The sequence below is a fragment of the Eleginops maclovinus genome, chromosome 15 (assembly GCF_036324505.1).
Source record: "Eleginops maclovinus isolate JMC-PN-2008 ecotype Puerto Natales chromosome 15, JC_Emac_rtc_rv5, whole genome shotgun sequence".
Taxonomy (NCBI): Eukaryota; Metazoa; Chordata; class Actinopteri; order Perciformes; family Eleginopidae; genus Eleginops; species Eleginops maclovinus.
Window position 1 is genome coordinate 1,799,786 of NC_086363.1, and position 22,160 is coordinate 1,821,945.

A 22,160-nucleotide genomic window follows, 5' to 3' on the forward strand; every position below is an offset into this window, starting at 1 on the left:
TCAGAGAGGACTCACATCAGGGTCATCACACTGATTAAAGACACAGCGTAAAGTACTGTAAATCACGGGTCTCCGGTGGGGGTCTGTGACCTCCAGTATGGCTGGATCATTTTAGAATGAAATCAAATATAAAATATAAAATATTTAAATCAAAAATATGAAGTTAAGGTAAAGAATATGAAAGATAAAATAAAAGGTAAAATATGTATACAAGGAAATTAAAGTAAAACAAATTAAAAACATGAAACGAAAATAGAATCAGTAAATAGATTCACACTAAGATTCAAATGTTCGGTCCAATATACAAAATGTTAATACAAACAATTCAAGGTAGAGTAAAATATATGTAAAATAAAGAAGAAATACAAATGTATACCAACATTGTGATTTAGAGTAAAATTATGCAATATAGGAAAAAGTAAAATATGTGTACAAACATAGAAGGTACAAATGTAATAAGAAGAATGTTTAAAACGTATATAAATACAGAACATTAAATAGAATACATATATAATATTATATATATATTAAAACATGGGAAGTTAACGTAGAATGTACTCAAATAGAATTTAAAACTAGACCCAGTTTAAAATGCAACAGGATTTGATCCACAAACAGAACTGCTTCCTCTTGTGCTGACACATTAATGAAGTACAAGGAACTTGCGTTTCAGGAAGTGTTGCATAAATCATACATTGGTTAACCTGAGGCATGATGTGCATTCACTTAAATTCCCTTTTCAGAGACAATCAGGAAGTAAGGCAGGCATGGAGAAACACTGGTGGGGACCATTTGCATAAAAAGTGAAAAAATAAATGATAAAGAATTACATAACAGGAGCAAAAAAATCAACGAGACAAGGAAGCAAAGCTTTTAAAAGAGTTCCTGGGTAAGTGGAACAGCGAAGGGACTAAGGAGGGGAAACCCGATCACAGTCAGATAAAAACAGGAGGGAAGGTTTTGCATTTCTGATCCTTTTGTCTGTAGAATTTACCAAGAAATCCATGCAGTGTGTTCAAGTCAGAACAGAGTGCTTTACCAAAGAGATGGGGCAGGATTTTATGAGTCTGTTTCCCAACAAAATAATACAATTGATGCAAAAACAATATGCAAATTGAGAATATGATGCAACACTGCGGGCCCGCTCTTGTTTGCAAAACCATAATGAAGTGTGTGTCTCTACTTTAAAGAGTCCTCTCCTGCTGATGTTCAGGTGTATATCAGTATGTAGTGTCTCTACTTCAAAGAGTCCTCTCCTGCTGATGTTCAGGTGTATATCAGTATGTAGAGTCTCTACTTTAAAGAGTCCTCTGCTGCTGATGTTCAGGTGTATATCAGTATGTAGAGTCTCTACTTTAAAGAGTCCTCTCCTGCTGATGTTCAGGTGTATATCAGTATGTAGTGTCTCTACTTCAAAGAGTCCTCTCCTGCTGATGTTCAGGTGTATATCAGTATGTAGAGTCTCTACTTTAAAGAGTCCTCTCCTGCTGATGTTCAGGTGTATATCAGTATGTAGAGTCTCTACTTTAAAGAGCCCAGTCTGCTCTGATTGGTTAGCTGTCCGGCTCTGTTGTGATTGGACAACCGTTTAGAGATGTCCCTTCCCTTTAGTCCATCACGTACAATGTGTTGGAGCGCTAACCAAAAGAAGCCTGATTGATACATAGTGATGTCAACACAGGGATTTGAGCCTTTGCAGATTATTTACTTGCACTAAAATCTTTATATCACACTACAGGAAAGGGAAACCACCAGCAAGCAGAATATGGCCTCTTTAAAATAAAACTGCTGGACTTTATGAACTCCTAAGAGTCTGAAGAAATTGCTTTTTCTGGAACCCTTTTTTGTAGGAGGCAAGTTCCAATGAAGCATGTTTCCACAGAGAGGGGAAAGGCGCTGACCTTCTTCGGATAAATGTGTGAGTCGACTGCAACCGCGATATTTCAAAGGAATTGATGTTTAACACCGTATAAGCAGGGTGAAGATCTCACATGAGTAATACAGTGGTTTGGGTTTGGGGGGAATTACAGGCATCCAGCTGCTCCCAGAGGAAGACACTGTCCTCAGAAAACATCTTGATTTCTCATTTTTTACATGAAACGAGTTATGGGAAAGCTTCAATCTGATGCAGGGCTTCTTTCTTCATGACCAAGTTCTGAAAATCAAAGAATTGAGAACTTTTATTGAGAGACTTTTTTTTAATATATATTTTTGGGGGCTTTTTGCCTTTAATCGGATAGGACAGTGGAGAGTGACAGGAAAGTGGGAGAGAGAGTCGGGGTGGGATCCGGAAAGGACCACATGTCGGGAATCGAACCCGGGTCTCCGGCGTGCGGTGCAGGTGCTCCAGCCACTTGCGCCACGGCCTGGGCCTTGAGAGACATTTTTAACGCCTTGCATCTGTATTCATTTCACAAGAATGCTATTTCAAGTCCCACGAAAGCAATCTTTGGGAATTGGTCTTTAAGTATCAGTGATAGAAGAAAACATCCTTAGCATTTGTTATCATTAAGTCAGAAGTTTATCTCCAACCTTCAGGGAACTCTTTAAAGTCTCATGCAATATTAACCCTCTGAGGTAATATCTTGGCGCGGCATGTTGGTCTTCCAGAGAAATCACCAAGAATCCACTCCACAGTTCAGCCGAAGTGTGTGTGTGTGTGTGTGTGTGTGTGTGTGTGTGTGTGTGTGTGTGTGTGTGTGTGTGTGTGTGTGTGTGTGTGTGTGTGTGTGTGTGTGTGTGAAATTGAGTGTGCGAGCGTGTGGGGGTTTCTGAAAAAAGCTATATGGGCTTTAATTCACTGAAGCTTTGAATAACTCCACCCAGAATCTGAATGTTTTTAAAGCCAACATCCACTTGCAACTAATGCATGATGAATGTTTTCACGGATATGTTTAGACAATCAAATCACCTAGTTAGTCATCCCGGTCCTCAAAAATAGAAATTAAACTAATATTATTGTGATGAACGTTTGTTTTTGTTTACGTTTGTCTGAGCAGGCGTGTTGATATTCCTCAGAACCGCTCTCCGAGTTACTTCCTGTTAAGGCACTATTTACCCCCGGTTGCTAGGAGGCCAGACAAGTGCTGTCATTCTGAAACTGATTTGAGGTCGGTTTCAGAGTGACTTCAGTTTCCCGCTTGTGGAGCTAGAGAGAAAACAAACACTGAGCGCTTGTTTCAATTAGCCCGGAGCCCCATGTGGGCGGAGTTAAGACACAGCAGGACAGTTTCCCTTAAGTAGTCAAAGGAAAATAGACAAACCCAACTCTGCTGTGTGTTTGAGTAATTTATTCAGTTTTATTTTGATGTTTTTACAACGAGTGTACATGCAATGTGGCAAACCGCAACCACCTGGTGCTCACCCAGGAGAACAATAAACACACACCCTGGAAAGTCGCTGAAAATGCTCTTATCCTCCTGGAAATCTCATGCATGCTCTGGAGTTTGGCTTAGTGAAGCTTTTTTTAATGCTATCTTTGTGCCCTGCAATACTGCAATATTATTGTTTTATATATTTCATGTAGCTATACTTTTATTTTATTTTATATTTATTCTTTAATTTACATTTTAAATGTTATTTTTATTTCATTGTTTTATTCAGATATTATTTTATTTTATTTATTTATTTGAATTCATTTACATTTTTACTTAATGTTTATGATTTATTGATCACATATGTAAGTTACTAAGGATTTCCCTGCGGTGTGTAAAGAGCAGACACTGACGCATCGAGGACGTCGCCACAGTTTTTGTGGTCAAATCAGGGAAGTCTAACTTTCTGTAAGTGTCGTCTAACGTAACCACACTCTCTGATCTCTGATGCAGGTGACTCCAACATGAACTCGCTTCATAGCATGGGGTCACATCCCAGAATATGCTTCTGCAACATGCATCAAGATGTCCGCAGTCACTAAGGAAACTCGTGACACACGTGAGGTTTCCTGCAGTTTCCATACATCAGTCACTGACTTCATGAATCACAGGTTGTTATCTCGTCTTATTGTGGCTTTAAAAGATCATATCTGAGCCTAACAATTGATGACTCCTGCTTCTGAATGTTCCACACATTATAAAGGATTTCACAAATATTAAAATGACATCCAATTCAATGTATTTTTGTAAATGAAATATCCTTCTGTCATGTGAAGAATATAAACTAAAGCCTGCAGATATTAATATGAATAAATCCTGAACAGTGTGACTGTGGCTCTAAGGGAGTGCGGTCATCTTTCCACCAGTAGGTTGTTGGTTCGATCCCCACCCGCGCAATCAACATGTGGATGTGTCCTTGGGCAAGATCCTGAACCCATGAGTTGCTCCCGATAGCCAACGGTGTGTGTGTGTGTGTGTGTGTGTGTGTGTGTGTGTGTGTGTGTGTGTGTGTGTGTGTGTGTTGACTTCCCTAGAGCAAGTGGTTCTGCTCTGCATGAATGAGGAGTGAATTGGTGAATGACTCGCAGTGTGTAAAGCGATTTGAGGGGTCCAGAAGACCTGATGAAGAGATATAGAAGTACATTTACCATCTAACAATTAGTTGTTCTGCAGGAAATCAAAACCTAAAACGCAGGCTGTTTTGAATTATTATTTTACTGTAAGACATTCATTTAAAAACATTGATCTCAAATCAGTAATGACTTATGATGAGAAGAGCTGTCCCTTTGTTTGCTATACTGATATATAATCTCGTGTATTACAGGACTGTCCACCAGAGGGCGCTCCAGCTGCACTTCACACCTGTAGTCCCCACTGTCTTTAGACATGGACAACAGCGCCCTCTGTGGGTGCACTGCTGAATTACACCCTGGGTGGGTTTACACAGAAATACTTTCAGAAAAACAGATGCTTTAACAGACTGACATAGCAAAAACATTTCCCATTATCCTGCACTATTTCTTTGTAATTATCATTAATAAAATATCCATATTTATTTTCTGCTTTACAATGCACATTTAACATAAATACCCAGTTTCACTACTCCAAAGAAGCTCGTGTTGTTTTCAGAATACATTTTTAAATATTTGTGTTGTTTTTTCTTAATGCTCCTCGACCTTCAGAAAGTCCTGCAGGCTGTCATGGTGTCCGGCTGCGGGCTGGACGATGATAAGGAGCAGTGCATGATGGGACAGAGAGGCTCGTGGGCCCGGAGAGTGTCGGACAGATGCCGCTGCTCCTCAGACAGAGAATCCACCTGAAGAAACATCAACAAATGTCCTTTATAACTGTGATTATTGTATAGTTGTGTCTTTCCTATCGGTGCTGTTGCTCTGAAATGATGATTTGTTGAACTTCCATGTCCTGAGGGGACCTTGAAATGTGCCTGCATGAAATAAAGCAGCAGAAACACAGATATATAAAACAATTCCAAGTTAAATTAATGTCAAAAACGATTTTAAAAAATAATATTTATGACAGTAAAAGCATATATTTGGACTACCTCCCTCCTCAGCTTCCTGTTCCTCTGCTCCAACAGCTCACAGGTCTGGAGGAGGAGGAGAGAAGAAGAGGAAGAGGCAGAAATAAGTAAAAAGTTAAGGGTTTAAAAGGGAATTGAATCCCTTTAGATGTTTTTCCTTTACATTTAGAGCCGATACACTCATAAAAGACGCGCTTGACTAAACGCATCCCCAAGCCTGTTACCATCACCTTGCAGAGAAGCTCCTGAACGTCATGCATCACAATACTGTTACTACTCATCTTGACAATAAAAACCGTTTATACAGCCGGGGTTAATCCTCTGTATGGGGCGGAGAGGCGGGATAATCAGAGGCTCCACCCACTTCCAGTTAGCAGCATTATGAACAGGTGTGCAGAGTCACACACACCTGGAGCTGCTCTCCACAAACACAAAAGCTGAGAGAGCAGTTCAGGTTGGCGACAAGAAAAGGGCAAAGTCATTTAAAGAGGCCCTGTTATTGGGGTTTCCCCCTTCCTGTAGTGTGTTCTATAGGTTTTAGTGCATGTAAATGGTCTGCAAAGGCTAAAATCCCTGTCTTGCCTGCAAACCTTTACCCTAAAACCAAACATTTGAAGCAGCGAAGGAACCAAAAACAAACACTTTATAAGTCTACAAATGTCCTCACAAAGGACACACCCACACCCACACCCACACCCACACCCACACCCACACCCACACACACCTGGTGCAGAAGGTCGGCTCTCTGTGTATGTCTCTTTCGGCTCTTCTGCGCTGCAACTCTGTTCTTCTCTCTCTTCTTCATCCTCTTGCCTTCGTCTTCTGAACCCTGGCCCTGGCCCTGGCACACACACACACACACACACACACACACAATATTACACATCTGTTGCGCGTATATGAGCAACCATGCATCGTGGAAATGTAGTTTTAGCCATATTACTCAGTCCTGCATGTTTAGTGATTTATTATCATTGTCTTGAGATGAAATTAAGTGAACACACACACACACACACACACACACACACACACACACACACACACACACACACACACACACACACACACACACACACACACACACACACACACACACAAACTTTATTCTAATAGATTTTAAATGTGTTTTATAGGCTGTATTGCACCCAGATTTCCTATTTCTATTTCCTTTTTCTGCTGACACATACAGATAATCCTGCCCTTCCCTTCAAGGATTCAGAACACAGCGTCAGAGGCTCTTACCTCACATCCCTCACTGACGTTACTCTGGCTGTTCTTCTCAGGAGATCTGCAGGAGGAGTCGGACATTGCAGGTATTTTAAAAGATGCATTTAAATAAAAACCCAACAGGAGGATCTCCTCTGTCAGGGAATTAAAGGCGCCATGTGCGGACATGGCATCGAGTCTGGTGAGGATACACCCGACCAGCTTCAGTTTCACTTCAGCTTTCTTTCTTTTCACTTTTCAATTTCGCTGCCGTTTTAGAAGAAGCAGCGAGGCTGGTTCATATAAGTCACGTGACTCAGGGTCAACGTCCTGTCAACACACACAATTACCACAAGTGTGTTAATACACAGCTAAAAATAGTCCTGAAAAATTGACTAGTTCCTCCTGTCTGAGTGACAGCTTCAGGAGGAACCAGGAGTAGGTAGGTGAGTTCAGAGGAATCAAGGATTTTGTAGTTATTTTTTTAAGGCAAATTTAGCCCAAAAAAAACTGTAGCTGAATAAACCAAGGTGTGATCTTTAAGACGGGTGCTTCCTGGTTTATCCTTATTTTATTTTACCTGCAATTTGTTTTCCAGATCATGTTAATTTGTGATATTTAAGACCATAAAGGAGCAAACAGGGTTTCCTTTTACATGTCACCTGTTAGATGCTTTTACCCAAAGCACCTCACATATACTGTCAGTACTACTGACTGCAGTGGGGTTTAAACCAGTGCTCAGCACACTAACCCACTGAGCCACAGCCTACACCAGGTTTCTCATGTATACAGAATAAAGGTTGGTTGTTGTTTGGTGTAAACAAAAGTTACGCACTCAATTTAGGGAGTGTAGGAATACTCTGTCACAGTAAAAGTCCTGCATTCAAAATGTTCCTCCAGTAAAAGTAGAAAGTATATTTATTGTTTCACAAATTCAGATGCTTGTTGAAATTCAGACTCCTTCTAACCCAGAGAGAACATGGTTGGTAAAGGTCAATATGGCACTAATAGGGATACAATGGTTTATGTCAAAAAGGGAAACTACAAGTCCTTTAGTCCAGGCTGGAACGGTAAGGGTAAAACAGTGAATCATGCAGGAACACGAGTCCCTGAGTTGAAGTCAGCAGGAGGTGTCGCTCTGTCTGCCGCGCTTACTGAGCGTCACGTAGCAGCTGGCCGCCGCTGCTTCCTCTATGGCCTGTTTGATTGGCTGCCTGCTCCTCGAGGCTCCGTTCACTGACGGCAGCGGGGCGTCTGATTGGCTCCCTAACACCTCTCTGTGGATCTCCAGCGTGGCGGCGCTCGTCTTCATGTTGAGGATTTCACAGAGGCCTTCGGCTTGCTTCTGCAGGGTGTGGATGGACTGAGGGAGAGGGGGGGGGGGGGAAACGTGTCAATAAAGCATCTATAGATTGATTGGTGTGTGTGTGTGTGTGTGTGTGTGTGTGTGCCTTACCTTTATGACATCGATGGCCTGTTTGACCTTCGCAGGAGTGCCGGCTGACAGGTCGTTCATGAGGCTCTCTGGAGAAACACAACACCGGGTAAACTAAATATGGGTCAGGCATACGGTACAGGAAAAGCATTTGTGCATACACCTATATTTACAAAAAAGGGATTTGATGTCAAGTTCTGTCAATTATTAATCAAATAAATTGAAAACAAATTACAATTAATATAAATGATAAATCAGACTGAGGCTAGGTTGAGAGTATAATAAAGAAGAACTAAATACCATGAGATTTAGAGTAAGATTAAAGCCAATAGCAACAGAGCGCTGGATAAGGACGCCTTTTATCCGGCTGAAAACCTTTATATTTACGAGGCATCCATAACTCTGCTAGAACAAAAAGCCTTTAGCTTTCTGATGCATGTGGGTGTTTCAGTTTAAGCTGGGGGGGGGGGGGGGAGGTGACACTTTCAAATGTCCAGCTTTAGGAGAAGTAACACTTCCAGAGTATCAGACAGGAAGAAATGTAAAGGACCCCAGAGGAGTGTGTGCAGGCTGCTCAGGAAATGAAGTGTGCGTATTATTAAATAATAATAGTGACGATTCTTGGGTGGTTTGGATGATTGTGACATAAGAAAGTTTCCCCTGTTGATTCAGATTCAACTTTATGCTCGTTGCACACAACGAAATGCAGTTTGCATCCAACCAGAAGGTGCATGAGATTGAAATGACTTCAGGTAGCACAACAAGGCTGTGGTGACGTAAATAAGGTATAGATGAATACATATCTACGTTTAATGTTCTGCAGTTTCAGAAGCATGCACATATAAGGTGCAGGGTTTAGGTAAACCCTGAAATATTAAAGTCTAAAAGCATATTTTTCCACAGGGTTAGATAACACTCAAATTAAAAAAGTGTGTGTGACGGTAACAACCTTGATCGGGATCTTTGACGAACTCTTGAGGTTTGACTGCGTGCTCATACAGCTTCTGAAACACAAATAACACGTGTTAGAAGAGTGGAACCACAGCTCTGGATCATAGAGTATTTACATTTCAACAGTCTGTACTTATACAGCTCTTTAATCAGGTCTTCTGGACCCCTCAAAGCTTCACATACTACGAGTCATTCACCCATTCACACCTCATTCATGCAGAGCAGCACCACTTGCTTTAGGGAAGCTAACACCCACAGACACACACTCACACACCGTTGGCCATCGGGAGCAACTCAGGGTTCAGTATCATGCCCAAGGACACATCAGGCTGGGATCGAACACACAAGCTTCACTCACAGCCACAGTCGCTCGATTTGTATATTTAGGCATGGATAATTCATCTGTGTCATTTGAGCTGTGACTGTCTGACTGATAGCTACACATGTGTGGCCCCCACCATGAGTTTCCGCTCAGCTTTGAGCGAGTGGACCACATGAGGCAGGATCTTTTTGGGGTAGGAACAGCGCCTCCTGGTGGTCTCTACGATGGTGTCATCCAGCAGGTTGCCCAGATCCTGAGCCTCGTCCTCTGCACAGAGGAAGATACAGAAGAATGTTGTTCCATAAATGTTGCTTTAATTTAAGGAACATTAAGCTGGAGACTTCAAAGAGAAGCACCTTCTTCCTCAGGTGCCTCCTCCCAGGGCAGTCCATTCACCAGCACGTTCTCCTGAACAGCTGCCTCGAAGTTCTGCACAGATCAAATACAGCCAGGTCTTGTTCTTGAGTAAAGTAGAAGTACTCAGATCTTGTACTTGAGTAAAAGACGAAGTACTCAGATCTTGTACTTGAGTAAAGTAGAAGTACTCAGATCTTGTACTTGAGTAAAGTAGAAGTACTCAGATCTTGTACTTGAGTAAAGTAGAAGTACTCAGATCTTGTACTTGAGTAAAGTAGAAGTAATCAGATCTTGTACTTGAGTAAAGTTAGTAAGTACTCAGGGATCTTGTAATTGAGTAAAGTCGAAGTACTAGGATCTTGTACTTGATTAAAGTAGAAGTATCTGATCTTGTACTTGAGTAAAGTAGAAGTACGCCAGGTCTTGTACTTGAGTAAGTAGAAGTAATCCAGATCTTGTACATGAGTAAAGTAGACAGTACTCAGATCTTGTACTTGAGTAAAGTAGAAGTTCAGATCTTCGTACTGAGGTAAAAGTAGAAGTAATCAGATCTTGTACTTGGTAAAGTAGAGGAAGTAATCAGAACTTGTATGAGTAAAGTAGAAATACTCAGTTCTTGTACTTGAGTAAGTAGAAGTACTCAGATCTTGTACTTGAGTAAAGTAGAAGTACTCAGATCTTGTACTTGAGTAAAGTAGAAGTACTCAGATCTTGTACTTGAGTAAAGTAGAAGTACGCAGGTCTTGTACTTGAGTAAAGTAGAAGTACTCAGGTCTTGTACTTGAGTAAAGTAGAAGTACTCAGATCTTGTACTTGAGTAAAGTAGAAGTACTCAGATCTTGTACTTGAGTAAAGTAGAAGTACTCAGATCTTGTACTTGAGTAAAGTAGAAGTACTCAGATCTTGTACTTGAGTAAAGTAGAAGTACTCAGATCTTGTACTTGAGTAAAGTAGAAGTACTCACATCTTGTTATTGAGTAAAGTAGAAGTACCAGAGTGTAGGAATACTCTGTCTCAGTAAAAGTATTCTAAATGTTCCTCCAGTGAAAGTAGAAAGTACTCTCCTCTAAATGTACTTAAAGTAGCGACAGTAAAAGTAGTCATTGTCTGATTGGTCCATTTCAGAATAATATCTCTGATATGTTTTATAATGATTGATCATTAAAGTGTTCTCAGAGCTGGTAAAGGTGCAGCTAGTTTGAATGGCTTTGTATACTGCAGGGTAGCTGCTGGATTTACTGCAGGTGAACTACAGTCTGATTTAAGGGAGATCATATTTACCATCATTAATCCTAATCTGCCTAGCAACTAAAGGGAATAAACACCGCCCTCCCCTTCTATTTATTGTAACCTACTTTTCTTTACCTCTTTAAGTGTACAATTGTGGTTGTATACGCGCACATTATATGTACATCAATGACAGTAATAAGTGTAGCATAAATGTTTGTATTTAACGTCTTTGTTCATTAGAAGAGCTGAAGGATAACAGACTAACCGCCAGCAGGTCCTCCAGTAAACGGCTCTTCGTTTCCTCGGCAACCTCCGTCTGTCCGTTGAGAGCAGTCTTTAAGATATCTTTGTATTTCTTCATCTGCTGGATGACTTGTTTCTTCGACGTTACTTTGACTCTAAACTCCTGCTGTGTGTCTTCACTCTCTACGGGCTCCATCTTTACCGCCAACTTTGATTACATTTTTTAAAAGAACGTCTAACTTCCGGGTGCGACTGCAGTACGTCGTCCCCGGAAACACACACACACGTCTACAAGTCGCAGAAAAGTTCCGCCTGGCTGTTAGCGGTGTGTACAACGACAACATGGATAATTATCGCTGTTTTTTAGTGTAATTTGCTCTCTTAACTCTTATCATTTTGACTTTTTCAATGGAATATGGTTTCGTTGACTGCCATTGTCATATATCAGCCCGTGAGTTTGAAAAGGTAAGCATTTAGTTGACTAAACAGCCAAACCTAGCTTTGTTTTGGTCCTCATCCAAAATAAAAGCTGTATGTGTACAACTAAGTAATTAGTCAAGTAGCTACTACAAGTAAGAACAATATTGGTGTACTTTTACTCCACTACATGTATTTAATCCCTTTAGTTGCTAGGCAGATCTGGATTAATGAAGGTACATATAATCTCCCTTAAATCAGACTTTAGTTCACCTGCAGTAAATCCAGCAGCTACCCTGCAGTATACAAAGCCATTCAAACTAGCTGCACCTTTACTAGCTCTGAGAACACTTTAATGATCAATCATTATAAAACATATCAGAGATATTATTCTGAAATGGACCAATCAGACAATGACTACTTTTACTGTCGCTACTTTAAGTACATTTAGAGGAGAGTACTTTCTACTTTCACTGGAGGAACATTTAGAATACTTTTACTGTGACAGAGTATTCCTACACTCTGGTACTTCTACTTTACTCAAGTACAAGACCTGAGTACTTCTACTTTACTCAAGTACAAGATCTGAGTACTTCTACTTTACTGAAGTACAAGACCTGAGTACTTCTACTTTACTCAAGTACAAGATCTGAGTACTTCTACTTTACTCAAGTACAAGACCTGAGTACTTCTACTTTACTCAAGTACAAGATCTGAGTACTTCTCCCACCTCTGTATACCACAATATTATCATTTATCATAACAGCTTTCTCATTGACCTATTTCTCTCTTACCACTGCACTCCTTTCTTTTCTTTGCAGGATCTGGAGGATGTGATCCAGAACACTAAAGAGGTCAGTTAATCTACTCAAAACAATGGCAATAAAACACAAATCAAACTGCTGTGTGTGTGTGTGTGTGTGTGTGTGTGTGTGTGTGTGTGTGTGTGTGTGTGTGTGTGTGTGTGTGTGTGTGTGTGTGTGTGTGTGTTTGTGTTTGTAGGCCGGGGTAAAGACTCTGGTTGCAGTGACAGAAGAAGTCGGAGAGTTTGACAGAGTTCTGCAGCTGCAGGAGTGGTCAGTATGTCTCCATAGATTTGTTACCAGTCTCATAAAACATTTTGTGGTGTGCTTTATAGAAAGACAAACGACTGGTTCAGAAGGCGAAACCCATCCCTGTGTGATGCTAAATCCAATAAAAAGTCATATTCAACTGGCACCTGAAATGATAAGACAAATAAGAGTGATTAACAGGCAGTGAGAGCAGGACTAAATGTCCTCCTCTCTGTGTTCATAGCTGGGAAGTGTTTACGTTGTCCCAGCTGCTCTCAGCGGTGCAGCTTTATATTTATTATTCAGGGTGTTACCATTCCATCTCCCCCCACAGTTATCCAGATCTGGTGGCTCCATGTCTGGGCCTCCACCCCCTGCAGGAGGGCGGGCAGCGCAGCGTGAATCCTCAGGTAGGAAAACAGACTTCACCTCGTCCCTTTTTTAAAACCACTTAGCTTTGTTTATTCTGAGAGTAACTGTATCCAGCCGGCACAGAGGAGAGGGGGTTAACAGAGGGAGGGAGGGAGGGACTCTGGCCCAGATGAAGGGGTGTTTATTTTTGTTATTTGAAGTATAAAAATGTATGCAAAATGTCCTATAGAGTCGCTCCAGTTTACTACATCATGCACAGGCTTTTATAAATAGTGTCGCTCCCTTTAAGGACAAAGTTTCCTCTTCAGAGTTTCATCTTCTCTCTGGAATAATCCCCGACAGAAATGTAATCGCTTCCAATTGAAGCTTGATACTTGAAGCTTGGTGTTGAAGTCGGTCAGCTGAGCCAGGAGTATCTCTGCTGTGAATGTTTCTCACTGACGGAGATACCGACTAAACACTGCTCTATAGAGCCTCTTACAGTCTGGGAGAAAGTTGGTTCCATGCAGCCTAACGTCGTTGTGAGTCCTGCTGGAAAGAGCTGCGTTTCAATGAAAGGATTTCAATGATCGAGGATGAGGAGAAAATGTAAAGACGGTCCAAAAATGCTGCTAATTAGAGTTCCAGAAAGTATCTCAAACTCATTTAAATATTGCAGAAGAGAGTTTGAGGGAGTTCAGATCCAGGTTGAAAGGCTTTATTGTCATATGCACAATAACTAGAGCTAAGTCCCAGGCTTCTCCAGCAATGCAATATGCAATATACTAAAAAGAAAGGAAGTAGTGCAAGAGACAGAAAAGTGTCTTATACAGCAATGACCGAACGCCTATTGTTATTTTCATTTCTATCGTTTCTATCTGTATTGTGTGTAAGTTGACTGGGAAACTCAATAAAAAATTGGTCAGAAAGTAAAAACCAGAATAGGGTTTGATAGCTGGACTGAATCCAACGTGCATCCCATAATATAATGTGTGTTATCTCAGGATCTTGACGCTGCCCTGCCGCTGTTCTACAAACACAGAGAACGCCTCGTCGCTATTGGAGAGGTAGAACACACACACACACACACACACACACACACACACACACACACACACACACACACACACACACACACACACACACACACACATGGCTGCCCCTCTAGTTAACAAATCCTAACTGTAATGTGACTCCTGTTAAGTAAAGCAGATTAAACTAGTTAAAACTTCACCTCCTAATCTTTATGTAAGTACATCAGCTGTGTATAATCTCTCTCACACACACACACACACACACACACACACACACACACACACACACACACACACACACACACACACACACACACACACACACACACACTTGACTCTGTTGTCATGAGGAATGTGTGTGTTGTTCAGAGTAGATCTGGGGCTCCACAGGGCTAAATCAACAGTCTGACTCCTGTTTCCATACCTCTATTATGGATCGCTGCACTGAACACATTTTATTTTAATCTATGAGTCTGTGATCGCTCTTTACCTCAGGCATTTCCCCCCCCCCCTGAACTGAACATCCCTTGGTCAATATTTTTCACATTCCTGCACAAACTGTACAAATCTTCCACTCTAAAAACCCACATATTTGAAGTTAATTTCTTACCTGTATTTATACCTTTTTAGTTCAGATGATTTCGTTTTTTAATTTATGTCCTTTAACTTTTGAAGTGTGCTTATTATTTTGGACCAATTCACCACATTTCTACATACTAAATGACCTATAATTAATAAATCTGTAGAAAACACAAACATATTTTAGCATTTTTCTCCACATTTCATGATGATCGACTGAGCACCAAACACTCGTGGCTGCAGGTGATCGACTCAGAGTCTCTGGTGGTTTCACAACGTCTCTCGGGATATAATCAGTCATTTTTAATATATTATTTGGTTTCCAGATCGGTTTAGACTTCACTCCGTGGTGCGCTCCCTCTCAGCGGGACAGAGAGGATGAGACGAGCGTCTTCATCAAACAGCTGAGTGTCGCCAAGGAGCTGCAGCTGCCTGTGTGAGCCAAACACAATCATAACACGAATAGTTATAACTGTAATCATTAACTGCATGCATTAAGTGAGGAGACAGCATGAAGGGAAATGTAACATCCTAAATCAGAGTCTCCTTGTTCCCTGTTTTCTGCACAGAAACGTCCACTCTCGATCTGCTGCTAGAGTCACCATAGAGACGCTGAGAGAACAAGGTGGGAGGTTATTCAGTCTTTCTCTAACATCTGAAGCCACATTTATGACACTTGTTCCTGGTTTTCCCGTCAGGTATCAGTCGAGCGCTGCTTCATAACTTTGCAGGGAAGCCGTCGGTGGCTCTGGAGGGAGTGCAGGCTGGTTTCCTCTTCTCCTTCCCCCCCGCTGTCTGCAGGAACCACCAGGTGGGGAAATGTACACTTTTTATTTGTAGGATTTAAAAAATAAATAAAACAGAACCTATAACAGATTATTTATTTGACTATTCACAAGGAACGAAAAACAGAAAATAAAGGAATTCATTAAGAAAAGGTTTGCATTATCAGCAACATTTAAAAATCTTATTCCTTTTTTATTTTAATTTATTTTCTTATTTATATACATTTTATATTATTCTTAAATCACCACAAAACCCATCCCCCCCCCCACCCCCCCAAAAAGGTATTTTGATTCTCGGATTACTGAAATTGTGCATTATTATATTTATGATAATAAAGAGAATATACTTCATTTTATTGCCAAAGATTGCTGAAGTAAAGTTATGTTTTGTCGCATGTTAGCTAAATCTATGCACGGTCAGAGCTCTGAGACACAGCGTACCTATTCCTGCACTTTATAATTCATTGCATTTAGTTATGGCTGATTTTTTTACACTTCTCATTCGAGGACAACCTCCATTTAGCCGTCTTGGTCTCCACTGTGAAGAGACGAGCAACATGAGAGTGAATCTGCTGTCCTGACCTCTATCGCATCAGTCCGTTATGTGACTGAATGTGAATTCCTCCACGCAGAGAGACAAGCTGATCCAGCAGATCCCTCTGGAGCACATCTGTCTGGAAACGGACTCTCCTGCCCTCGGGCTCGACAAGCATGTGAGTTTCAGAAGATCAAAACTCCTCTCACTGTCCCTCAGCTGCTATTATTTCTAAACATGTGTCTGTCTCTGTCTGTCTCCCAGGAGAGGAACGAGCCCTGTAACATCGCTCTGTGCTGCCGGCACATCGCTGACGTCAAAGGTCTGTCCCCACGAACCGTTCAGATGGTCACCGCACAAAACGCACTCAGACTTTTCCCAAAAGTTAAGACTCACATGTAAGCCTCTGAAGGGCGGGGTCGGACTGTAGGGGGCGCCAGAGGCAACTTCATGTAGAATATGTTTGGAAATGAACCTTAGCATTTGCATTTCTATTGGCACGGCTGTGTGACAGAGATAATTTTGCATCAAGAAGAAATATATTTGTATATGGAACAAAACATATACTGTATGTACAACACTAACTTAATACTGACTTTAGCAGGATGTCATCAAAGCTTGCTAGTATTAGCATTTAGCTCAATGTACAGCTACTCTGACTGGGATTTAATGATCATATTTTGAGACAGAACGTCTAACCTGCAGGACCTGCAATCGACCTGAAATAAAAAGCCAAATATATAGTTTACAATCATTAATCCGGACTATGATTGGCTGCCAAATGTCTGGGCATTGGACAAGAGTGTTGGAGATGCAACATGAGCTTTAGAGTCACAGACAGATCCTCAAGATAAAGTAGAACACTGAAAAGCAGAGGCATCATTTACTTTGGGTATTGTTTTATTCATTAAAGGAGTAAATGTTGAGTTCAGGTTTTTGTTGTGTCAGCTCCCGTCGGGCTGCAGCCGCTTACACCAGTTGTGATTCATCTGGAGGAGACAAACTGGCGTTACAGATTTATAAAGTATGACATGAAACAACTTGAAAAAAGTGCATGAGTTTAATTACAACTGCTCAGTGGGGGTTTAATCGTAGGCTGATTTTAAAACAAGATGATATGCATAGATTCTGGATTTCATGAATCACGAGGAGCTGAATACAGAAAAATAAAGGAATTCAGAAAATGACAAATATTTCTCTTTTTGGACATTTCTTTCTTTATTTGTATTTTTATTGGACATACTCAAACTTATTCTAATTATCATATACATATATTTATTATTTTGACTTTAACTTTTCATTAATATACATTCCTCACTGCTCCTCCCCATGCGTGACGTCTAAACAAAAGCTTCCTCACAGCTCTCCTTGAAGTGCCTCCTCTCTGGGAGTTTGGAGGGGGGAGGCCTCGGTCTGCGGTGCTCTCCGGCGGGCCGAGCGGTGAGGAGACCCGGGGTGCTGCGCAGGTGTTTCCGGTAGTGTCTCCTCTCGCTGCGGTCCCAGGCCTGCTGGGGGGTCCCCTCCACCCGACACCAGGTCTCCCTCCGCCGGTTCAGCTCCTCCAGAGCCCGCTCCTCGGCTGCAGACATGTTTTTATTTATTTCTCCTCTTAGTCAATGAACTATCCAAAGTGAAGTCGGTGTGTGATGCTGCTATTGGCATGGCAACGGGACACCTGAAGGCGGGTCAAAGATATGTTATGTTTGGGAAGAGGAGTTACTCCGACGAGAATTGAATACATATTTGGAATATCTTTCAAAAAGTTATTCGACACCATATGAACAGACGGTAATCTTCTAAAGTTACTTGTAAAGTTATTTATTCTTCGCTAATTCTGCTTGTACGATGTTCAATTTGAGATAATAGGAGAATCCAAAATATTGGTTATAAAGTTTACCTCCCTTTATACTTACAAATGAAAAAACACAATACTCTTCTTACCCCTGTAATGCCAAACCATCAAATAGTGAGCAGAAAACATTGTTATTTTTTAAAATGTAAGCTTTTGACACCATGTGAGATAAAATATAGGATAAAATATAACATATTTCATCATAAAATGCTATTAAATTGAAGGATTTACAGATAATTACCGTAAATACCTGCTGTATGAAGTTTGCAAAACACATGTTGAGCACAACTAAAACATATCAACCAAATAATAATGTGTGTTAATTAATTCAATTGACTCTCTTCAAGGCTGCACATTTCACTGGTTGAAAATATGCCTATATAAGTGAAATGCTTGAATAGAAGGGAATTAGCTTCAAAACTGCAAAATATTATTTCCTCTTGGTTCATGAAAACAGAGACAGAGTGAGAGCTCACTTCTGTCCACAACACCACTGGGGTTATTTGATCCTCCTGAGATAGACCTACAAACAACAGGAGCCTTTCAATGGAAAGGCGAGTACTTGTTGTAGCCTCAGTAGAACAGGCTGTACAAAAGTACTGGGATTTTAGCCTTTGCAGACCATTTACGTGCACTGAAAACTACACAGCACACTACAGGAAAGAGAAACCCGCAGAAAGCATAACAGGGCCTCTTTAAAGTGGTGTTTATTTGGTTGAACAGAAGTCTCATGAGCTTATCGTTCTACAATAATCCAGAAGCCAAGACAGAAATCCCATAGCTTTTGGTCAAGAGAACCAACTTCCCACACAACACGTCGTACCGGCAGCTCTGGAGTGAGTTTCCTGGGATCAGACCTGCAGTGCGGTCCCACTGGGTCAAAGGAGGATCAGGATTAGAGCAGATAAAGGCCTGAGCACATGGACAGGCTCATGGACTAGTAGAGGACCTACAGCAGGAACGTTACAGACGTGACTGGGACTCATTTACCAACGTTGTATTTACATTATCAATGAAATCACCCACGAGTAAAACTTCACAGAGTATATTGTTGATCCAAAACATATATCTTTAATATAAAGAATAAAGAACTTTAAGAATAAAGAAACTTTAAGTGCATTTAGCTGATATATTTCTCTACTTTCTCCCCCACCACCCCTGCCTGAAACACCTCGATTTGTCACCTTTGTTTACTTCCTGAACATAGTGACATCACTATGGAACACTCAAACTTCTATTGGCTTCTACTCGCACTCCTATTGGCTATAGCGCTCCAACACATTGTACTTTATAGGCTAAGGGGGCCGGACATCTCTTAAGCAGGTTGACCAATCACAACAGAGACGGCCAGCTAACCAATCAGAGCAGACTGGGCTCTGGTTTCAGACAGAGGGGGAAAAGAGGAGCTGCAGCACAGGCAGTATGAGAAACATAAAGAGCTTTCTGAACATTAGAGCATGGAGACATGTCCCAGGAGAGACTCTACATACATTTAGCTGGAATGAGTTTTATTACCCACTGAACTAAAGGATCTGAGTAGTTATTCCACCTCAACCATTCATGTGGTTACAGCAGGCAGTAGTAGTAAGATACTGAAGCTGCTCTACTATTGGCTCATCCGCATCGGAAGGCATGTGTCAGCTTCGGCGGAACAAAGGATATATAGAGAGAGAGCGAGAGAGAGAGAGAAAGAGCGTCACACACACGCTCATACAAGCAGAGAGGCAGCATGCTGGAGAACAGGAATCAGGGATAGAATAACCGGATGATTTGTGTTGGGAGTGCGCAGGTTGTGTTTAAAATGTCTGTAGTGTGACTGGCTCTTAACGGATGGTAACCGAATGAGGAAACCAGAGCGCTTCCTGCCTCTTCTTACTGTCGCATCTCGCTGGAAATTGAGAGAAAACTTCAATCATGGTGGCTGGAGAGCTCGTACAGGAGCTTCATCCCGGTGCACCTGACGACATCGCGGTGATGAAGTGCCCGGATCCGGAGGGAGACACGAAGCGATGCGCGGAGCCGACATACGCAGCTGCGGCGGCGACACCGGGCGGGGCTGCAGACACGGACCCGGCGCTGGAGCAGGAGAAGGAGGTGCCGCCGGATGAGAGAGAGGCGATGCTGCCTAACGGAGGAGAGAAGGAGGAGAAGAAGCACGGCGCGCGGCCGGAGACGAAGCTGTACCGGCTCCGGTTCGCCGTGCTCGCGGTGTTCAGCCTGTACTCCCTGGTGAACGCCTTCCAGTGGATCCAGTACAGCATCATCACCAACGTGTTCATGCACTACTACGGGGTCACCAGCGACAAGGTGGACTGGCTCTCCATCGTCTACATGGTGGCCTACGTGCCGCTCATCTTCCCCGCCACCTGGCTTCTGGACCGGAAGGGTTTGCGGCTCACGGCCCTGCTCGGTGCCGGGCTCAACTGCGCAGGCGCGTGGATGAAGTGCGCCAGCGTGAGCCCGGAGCGGTTCGGAGTGACCGTGACCGCGCAGGTCGTGTGCTCCGTGGCGCAGGTGTTCATCCTGGGCCTGCCGTCCAGGGTCGCCTCGGTGTGGTTCGGACCGCAGGAGGTGTCCACCGCGTGTGCCGTGGCCGTGCTGGGAAACCAGGTGTGTGGGTGTGGTGTGGGACAAGTCAAGATTCAAAGGCTCCTCATATGCAGAGTAGTTACAGTGTAGATACTTCAGCAATGCAACATCCGTGTATTTAAATAATACGTAAAACAATCAAACAATACAAACAGTGCAAAATGTGCAAGTAATAAGTCAAAATGCGTAACGTTGTTTACACCACCCTAAGTATTAACATACTTAATGGAAATGTGTCCTTTGATCTCGTTCTGCCTTCAGTTGGGAACAGCGATCGGCTTCCTGCTGCCTCCGGTTTTAATCCCCAACACCCCCGACAACGTCGAGCTGACGGGACACAACATCAGCATCATGTTCTATGGCACCGCTGCCGTCTCCACCGCCCTCTTCTTCCTCACCGTTCTAGGTACACACACACACACACACACACACACGCACACACATTATTGGGATTGTGCTAAAATGTCAATAAATTATGCATATTACATCCGTTTAAGTCATGAGAGGTGAAACGGAACAGAGGTGTGTGTGTGTGTGTGTGTGTGTGTGTGTGTGTGTGTGTGTGTGTGTGTGTGTGTGTGTGTGTGTGTGTGTGTGTGTGTGTGTGTGTGTGTGTGTGTGTGTGTGTTCTCACGACTCCAGATATCTTTTCACATTTGACTGCCCCTTAAACCTTCAAGTAACCAGTTCAGGATTAAGATTTGTGTTCAGGATTAGTGTTAAAATAGGATTAAGTTAAGGAAAGACCTATGGGGAAGAATGTGTATGTCAACAATATCGAACATTAAAGCATGGAGACATGTCCCAGGAGAGAACTCTTTAAAGTAGAGACTCTACATACTGATATACACCTGAACATCATCAGGAGAGGACTCTTTAAAGTAGAGACACTACATACTGATATACACCTGCACATCAGCAGGAGAGGACTCTTAAAAGTAGAGACACTACATACTGATATACACCTGAACATCAGCAGGAGAGGACTCTTTAAAGTAGAGACACTACATACTGATATACACCTGCACATCAGCAGGAGAGGACTCTTAAAAGTAGAGACACTACATACTGATATACACCTGCACATCAGCAGGAGAGGACTCTTTAAAGTAGAGACACTACATACTGATATACACCTGCACATCAGCAGGAGAGGACTCTTAAAAGTAGAGACACTACATACTGATACATACCTGAACATCAGCAGGAGAGGACTCTTTAAAGTAGAGACACTACATACTGATATACACCTGAACATCAGCAGGAGAGGACTCTTTAAAGTAGAGACACTACATACTGATATACACCTGAACATCAGCAGGAGAGGACTCTTTAAAGTAGAGACTCTGCTGATAGATTAGGGCCCCTTTAACACCATGTTGAGTCCTGATACTTAAACTGTTTTCTATCAATCTAATCTGTGTCTGTGTGTTCAGTGATAAAGGACCGGCCTCTCCTGCCACCCAGTCACGCTCAGGCGGTTCTCCCAGACACTCCAGGGGAAGATTACTCCTACAAGCAGTCCATCGTCAATCTGATGAAGAATAAAGCGTTCGTCCTGCTGCTCGTCAGCTACGGTGAGAGAAGCACCAGCCACCTAGAGGAGGAATGCTCACAGTATGAGGATGATATGTCCTGCCGGTTTCTAAGGCCTGCTTAAAAGCGTGGATAAATATAGAACATGTTTCCAGCGTGACCATCTAATGTCTCATGTGACTACTCCATGTGTGACATTTACCGTGACGGGGTTCAGTGTTTTATTAACGCTACAGTTGTATTTATTAACAGTGATCAAAGTTATGTGTAC

At 42.1% G+C, this 22,160-nt stretch overlaps 5 protein-coding genes across 12 annotated transcripts in view; 2 read left to right on the plus strand and 3 right to left on the minus strand.

Annotated features, from left to right (window-relative positions):
• Nucleotides 1–4,389: 4,389 nt before the first annotated feature.
• On the minus strand, nucleotides 4,390–7,397 carry batf3 (basic leucine zipper transcription factor, ATF-like 3). 4 transcript variants are annotated; one of them, XM_063901730.1, is made up of 5 exons: nucleotides 6,658–7,397; nucleotides 6,140–6,256; nucleotides 5,437–5,481; nucleotides 5,051–5,190; nucleotides 4,390–4,493 (listed from the first exon to the last, which is right to left on the minus strand). In XM_063901730.1, the coding sequence occupies exons 1-4, from the start codon at nucleotides 6,808–6,810 to the stop codon at nucleotides 5,053–5,055; spliced, it is 453 nt and encodes a 150-aa protein (XP_063757800.1). In that variant the 5' UTR covers nucleotides 6,811–7,397; the 3' UTR covers nucleotides 4,390–4,493; nucleotides 5,051–5,052. The 4 variants fall into 4 exon arrangements, with proteins under 4 accessions (XP_063757800.1, XP_063757801.1, XP_063757799.1 ...); XM_063901731.1 differs by lacking the exon at nucleotides 4,390–4,493 and having other exon boundaries at nucleotides 4,572–5,190; nucleotides 6,140–6,250; XM_063901729.1 differs by lacking the exon at nucleotides 4,390–4,493 and having other exon boundaries at nucleotides 4,572–5,190.
• A 124-nt stretch (nucleotides 7,398–7,521) lies between these two features.
• On the minus strand, nucleotides 7,522–11,456 carry nsl1 (NSL1 component of MIS12 kinetochore complex). Its single transcript, XM_063901727.1, has 6 exons — nucleotides 11,182–11,456; nucleotides 9,686–9,758; nucleotides 9,466–9,596; nucleotides 9,006–9,060; nucleotides 8,078–8,145; nucleotides 7,522–7,984 (listed from the first exon to the last, which is right to left on the minus strand). Exons 1-6 carry the CDS (start codon nucleotides 11,353–11,355, stop codon nucleotides 7,742–7,744), a joined length of 744 nt encoding a protein of 247 aa, XP_063757797.1. The 5' UTR covers nucleotides 11,356–11,456; the 3' UTR covers nucleotides 7,522–7,741.
• Nucleotides 11,075–17,105, plus strand: tatdn3 (TatD DNase domain containing 3). 2 transcript variants are annotated; one of them, XM_063901725.1, is made up of 10 exons: nucleotides 11,158–11,624; nucleotides 12,398–12,430; nucleotides 12,579–12,652; nucleotides 12,963–13,038; nucleotides 13,984–14,046; nucleotides 14,919–15,028; nucleotides 15,162–15,217; nucleotides 15,291–15,403; nucleotides 16,010–16,090; nucleotides 16,177–17,105. In XM_063901725.1, the coding sequence occupies exons 1-10, from the start codon at nucleotides 11,568–11,570 to the stop codon at nucleotides 16,312–16,314; spliced, it is 801 nt and encodes a 266-aa protein (XP_063757795.1). In that variant the 5' UTR covers nucleotides 11,158–11,567; the 3' UTR covers nucleotides 16,315–17,105. The 2 variants fall into 2 exon arrangements, with proteins under 2 accessions (XP_063757796.1, XP_063757795.1); XM_063901726.1 differs by lacking the exon at nucleotides 12,398–12,430 and having other exon boundaries at nucleotides 11,075–11,624.
• LOC134876678 (spermatogenesis-associated protein 45-like) lies at nucleotides 16,796–20,142 on the minus strand. The gene is made up of 2 exons (XM_063901733.1): nucleotides 17,273–20,142; nucleotides 16,796–16,901 (listed from the first exon to the last, which is right to left on the minus strand). Exons 1-2 carry the CDS (start codon nucleotides 17,499–17,501, stop codon nucleotides 16,882–16,884), a joined length of 249 nt encoding a protein of 82 aa, XP_063757803.1. The 5' UTR covers nucleotides 17,502–20,142; the 3' UTR covers nucleotides 16,796–16,881.
• Nucleotides 17,257–22,160, plus strand: part of flvcr1 (FLVCR choline and heme transporter 1) — a 21,473-nt gene continuing 16,569 nt past the window's right edge. For all 4 annotated transcript variants that reach the window (XR_010167484.1, XR_010167485.1, XR_010167486.1 and 1 more), the window contains exons 1-3: nucleotides 17,257–20,374; nucleotides 20,615–20,759; nucleotides 21,790–21,930. Coding sequence is in view for 1 of the 4 variants with exons in the window: in XM_063901724.1 (XP_063757794.1) it covers nucleotides 19,679–20,374; nucleotides 20,615–20,759; nucleotides 21,790–21,930 (982 nt within the window). In the remaining 3 variants the exon portion in view is untranslated. The remainder of the gene's footprint in view (nucleotides 20,375–20,614; nucleotides 20,760–21,789; nucleotides 21,931–22,160) is intronic.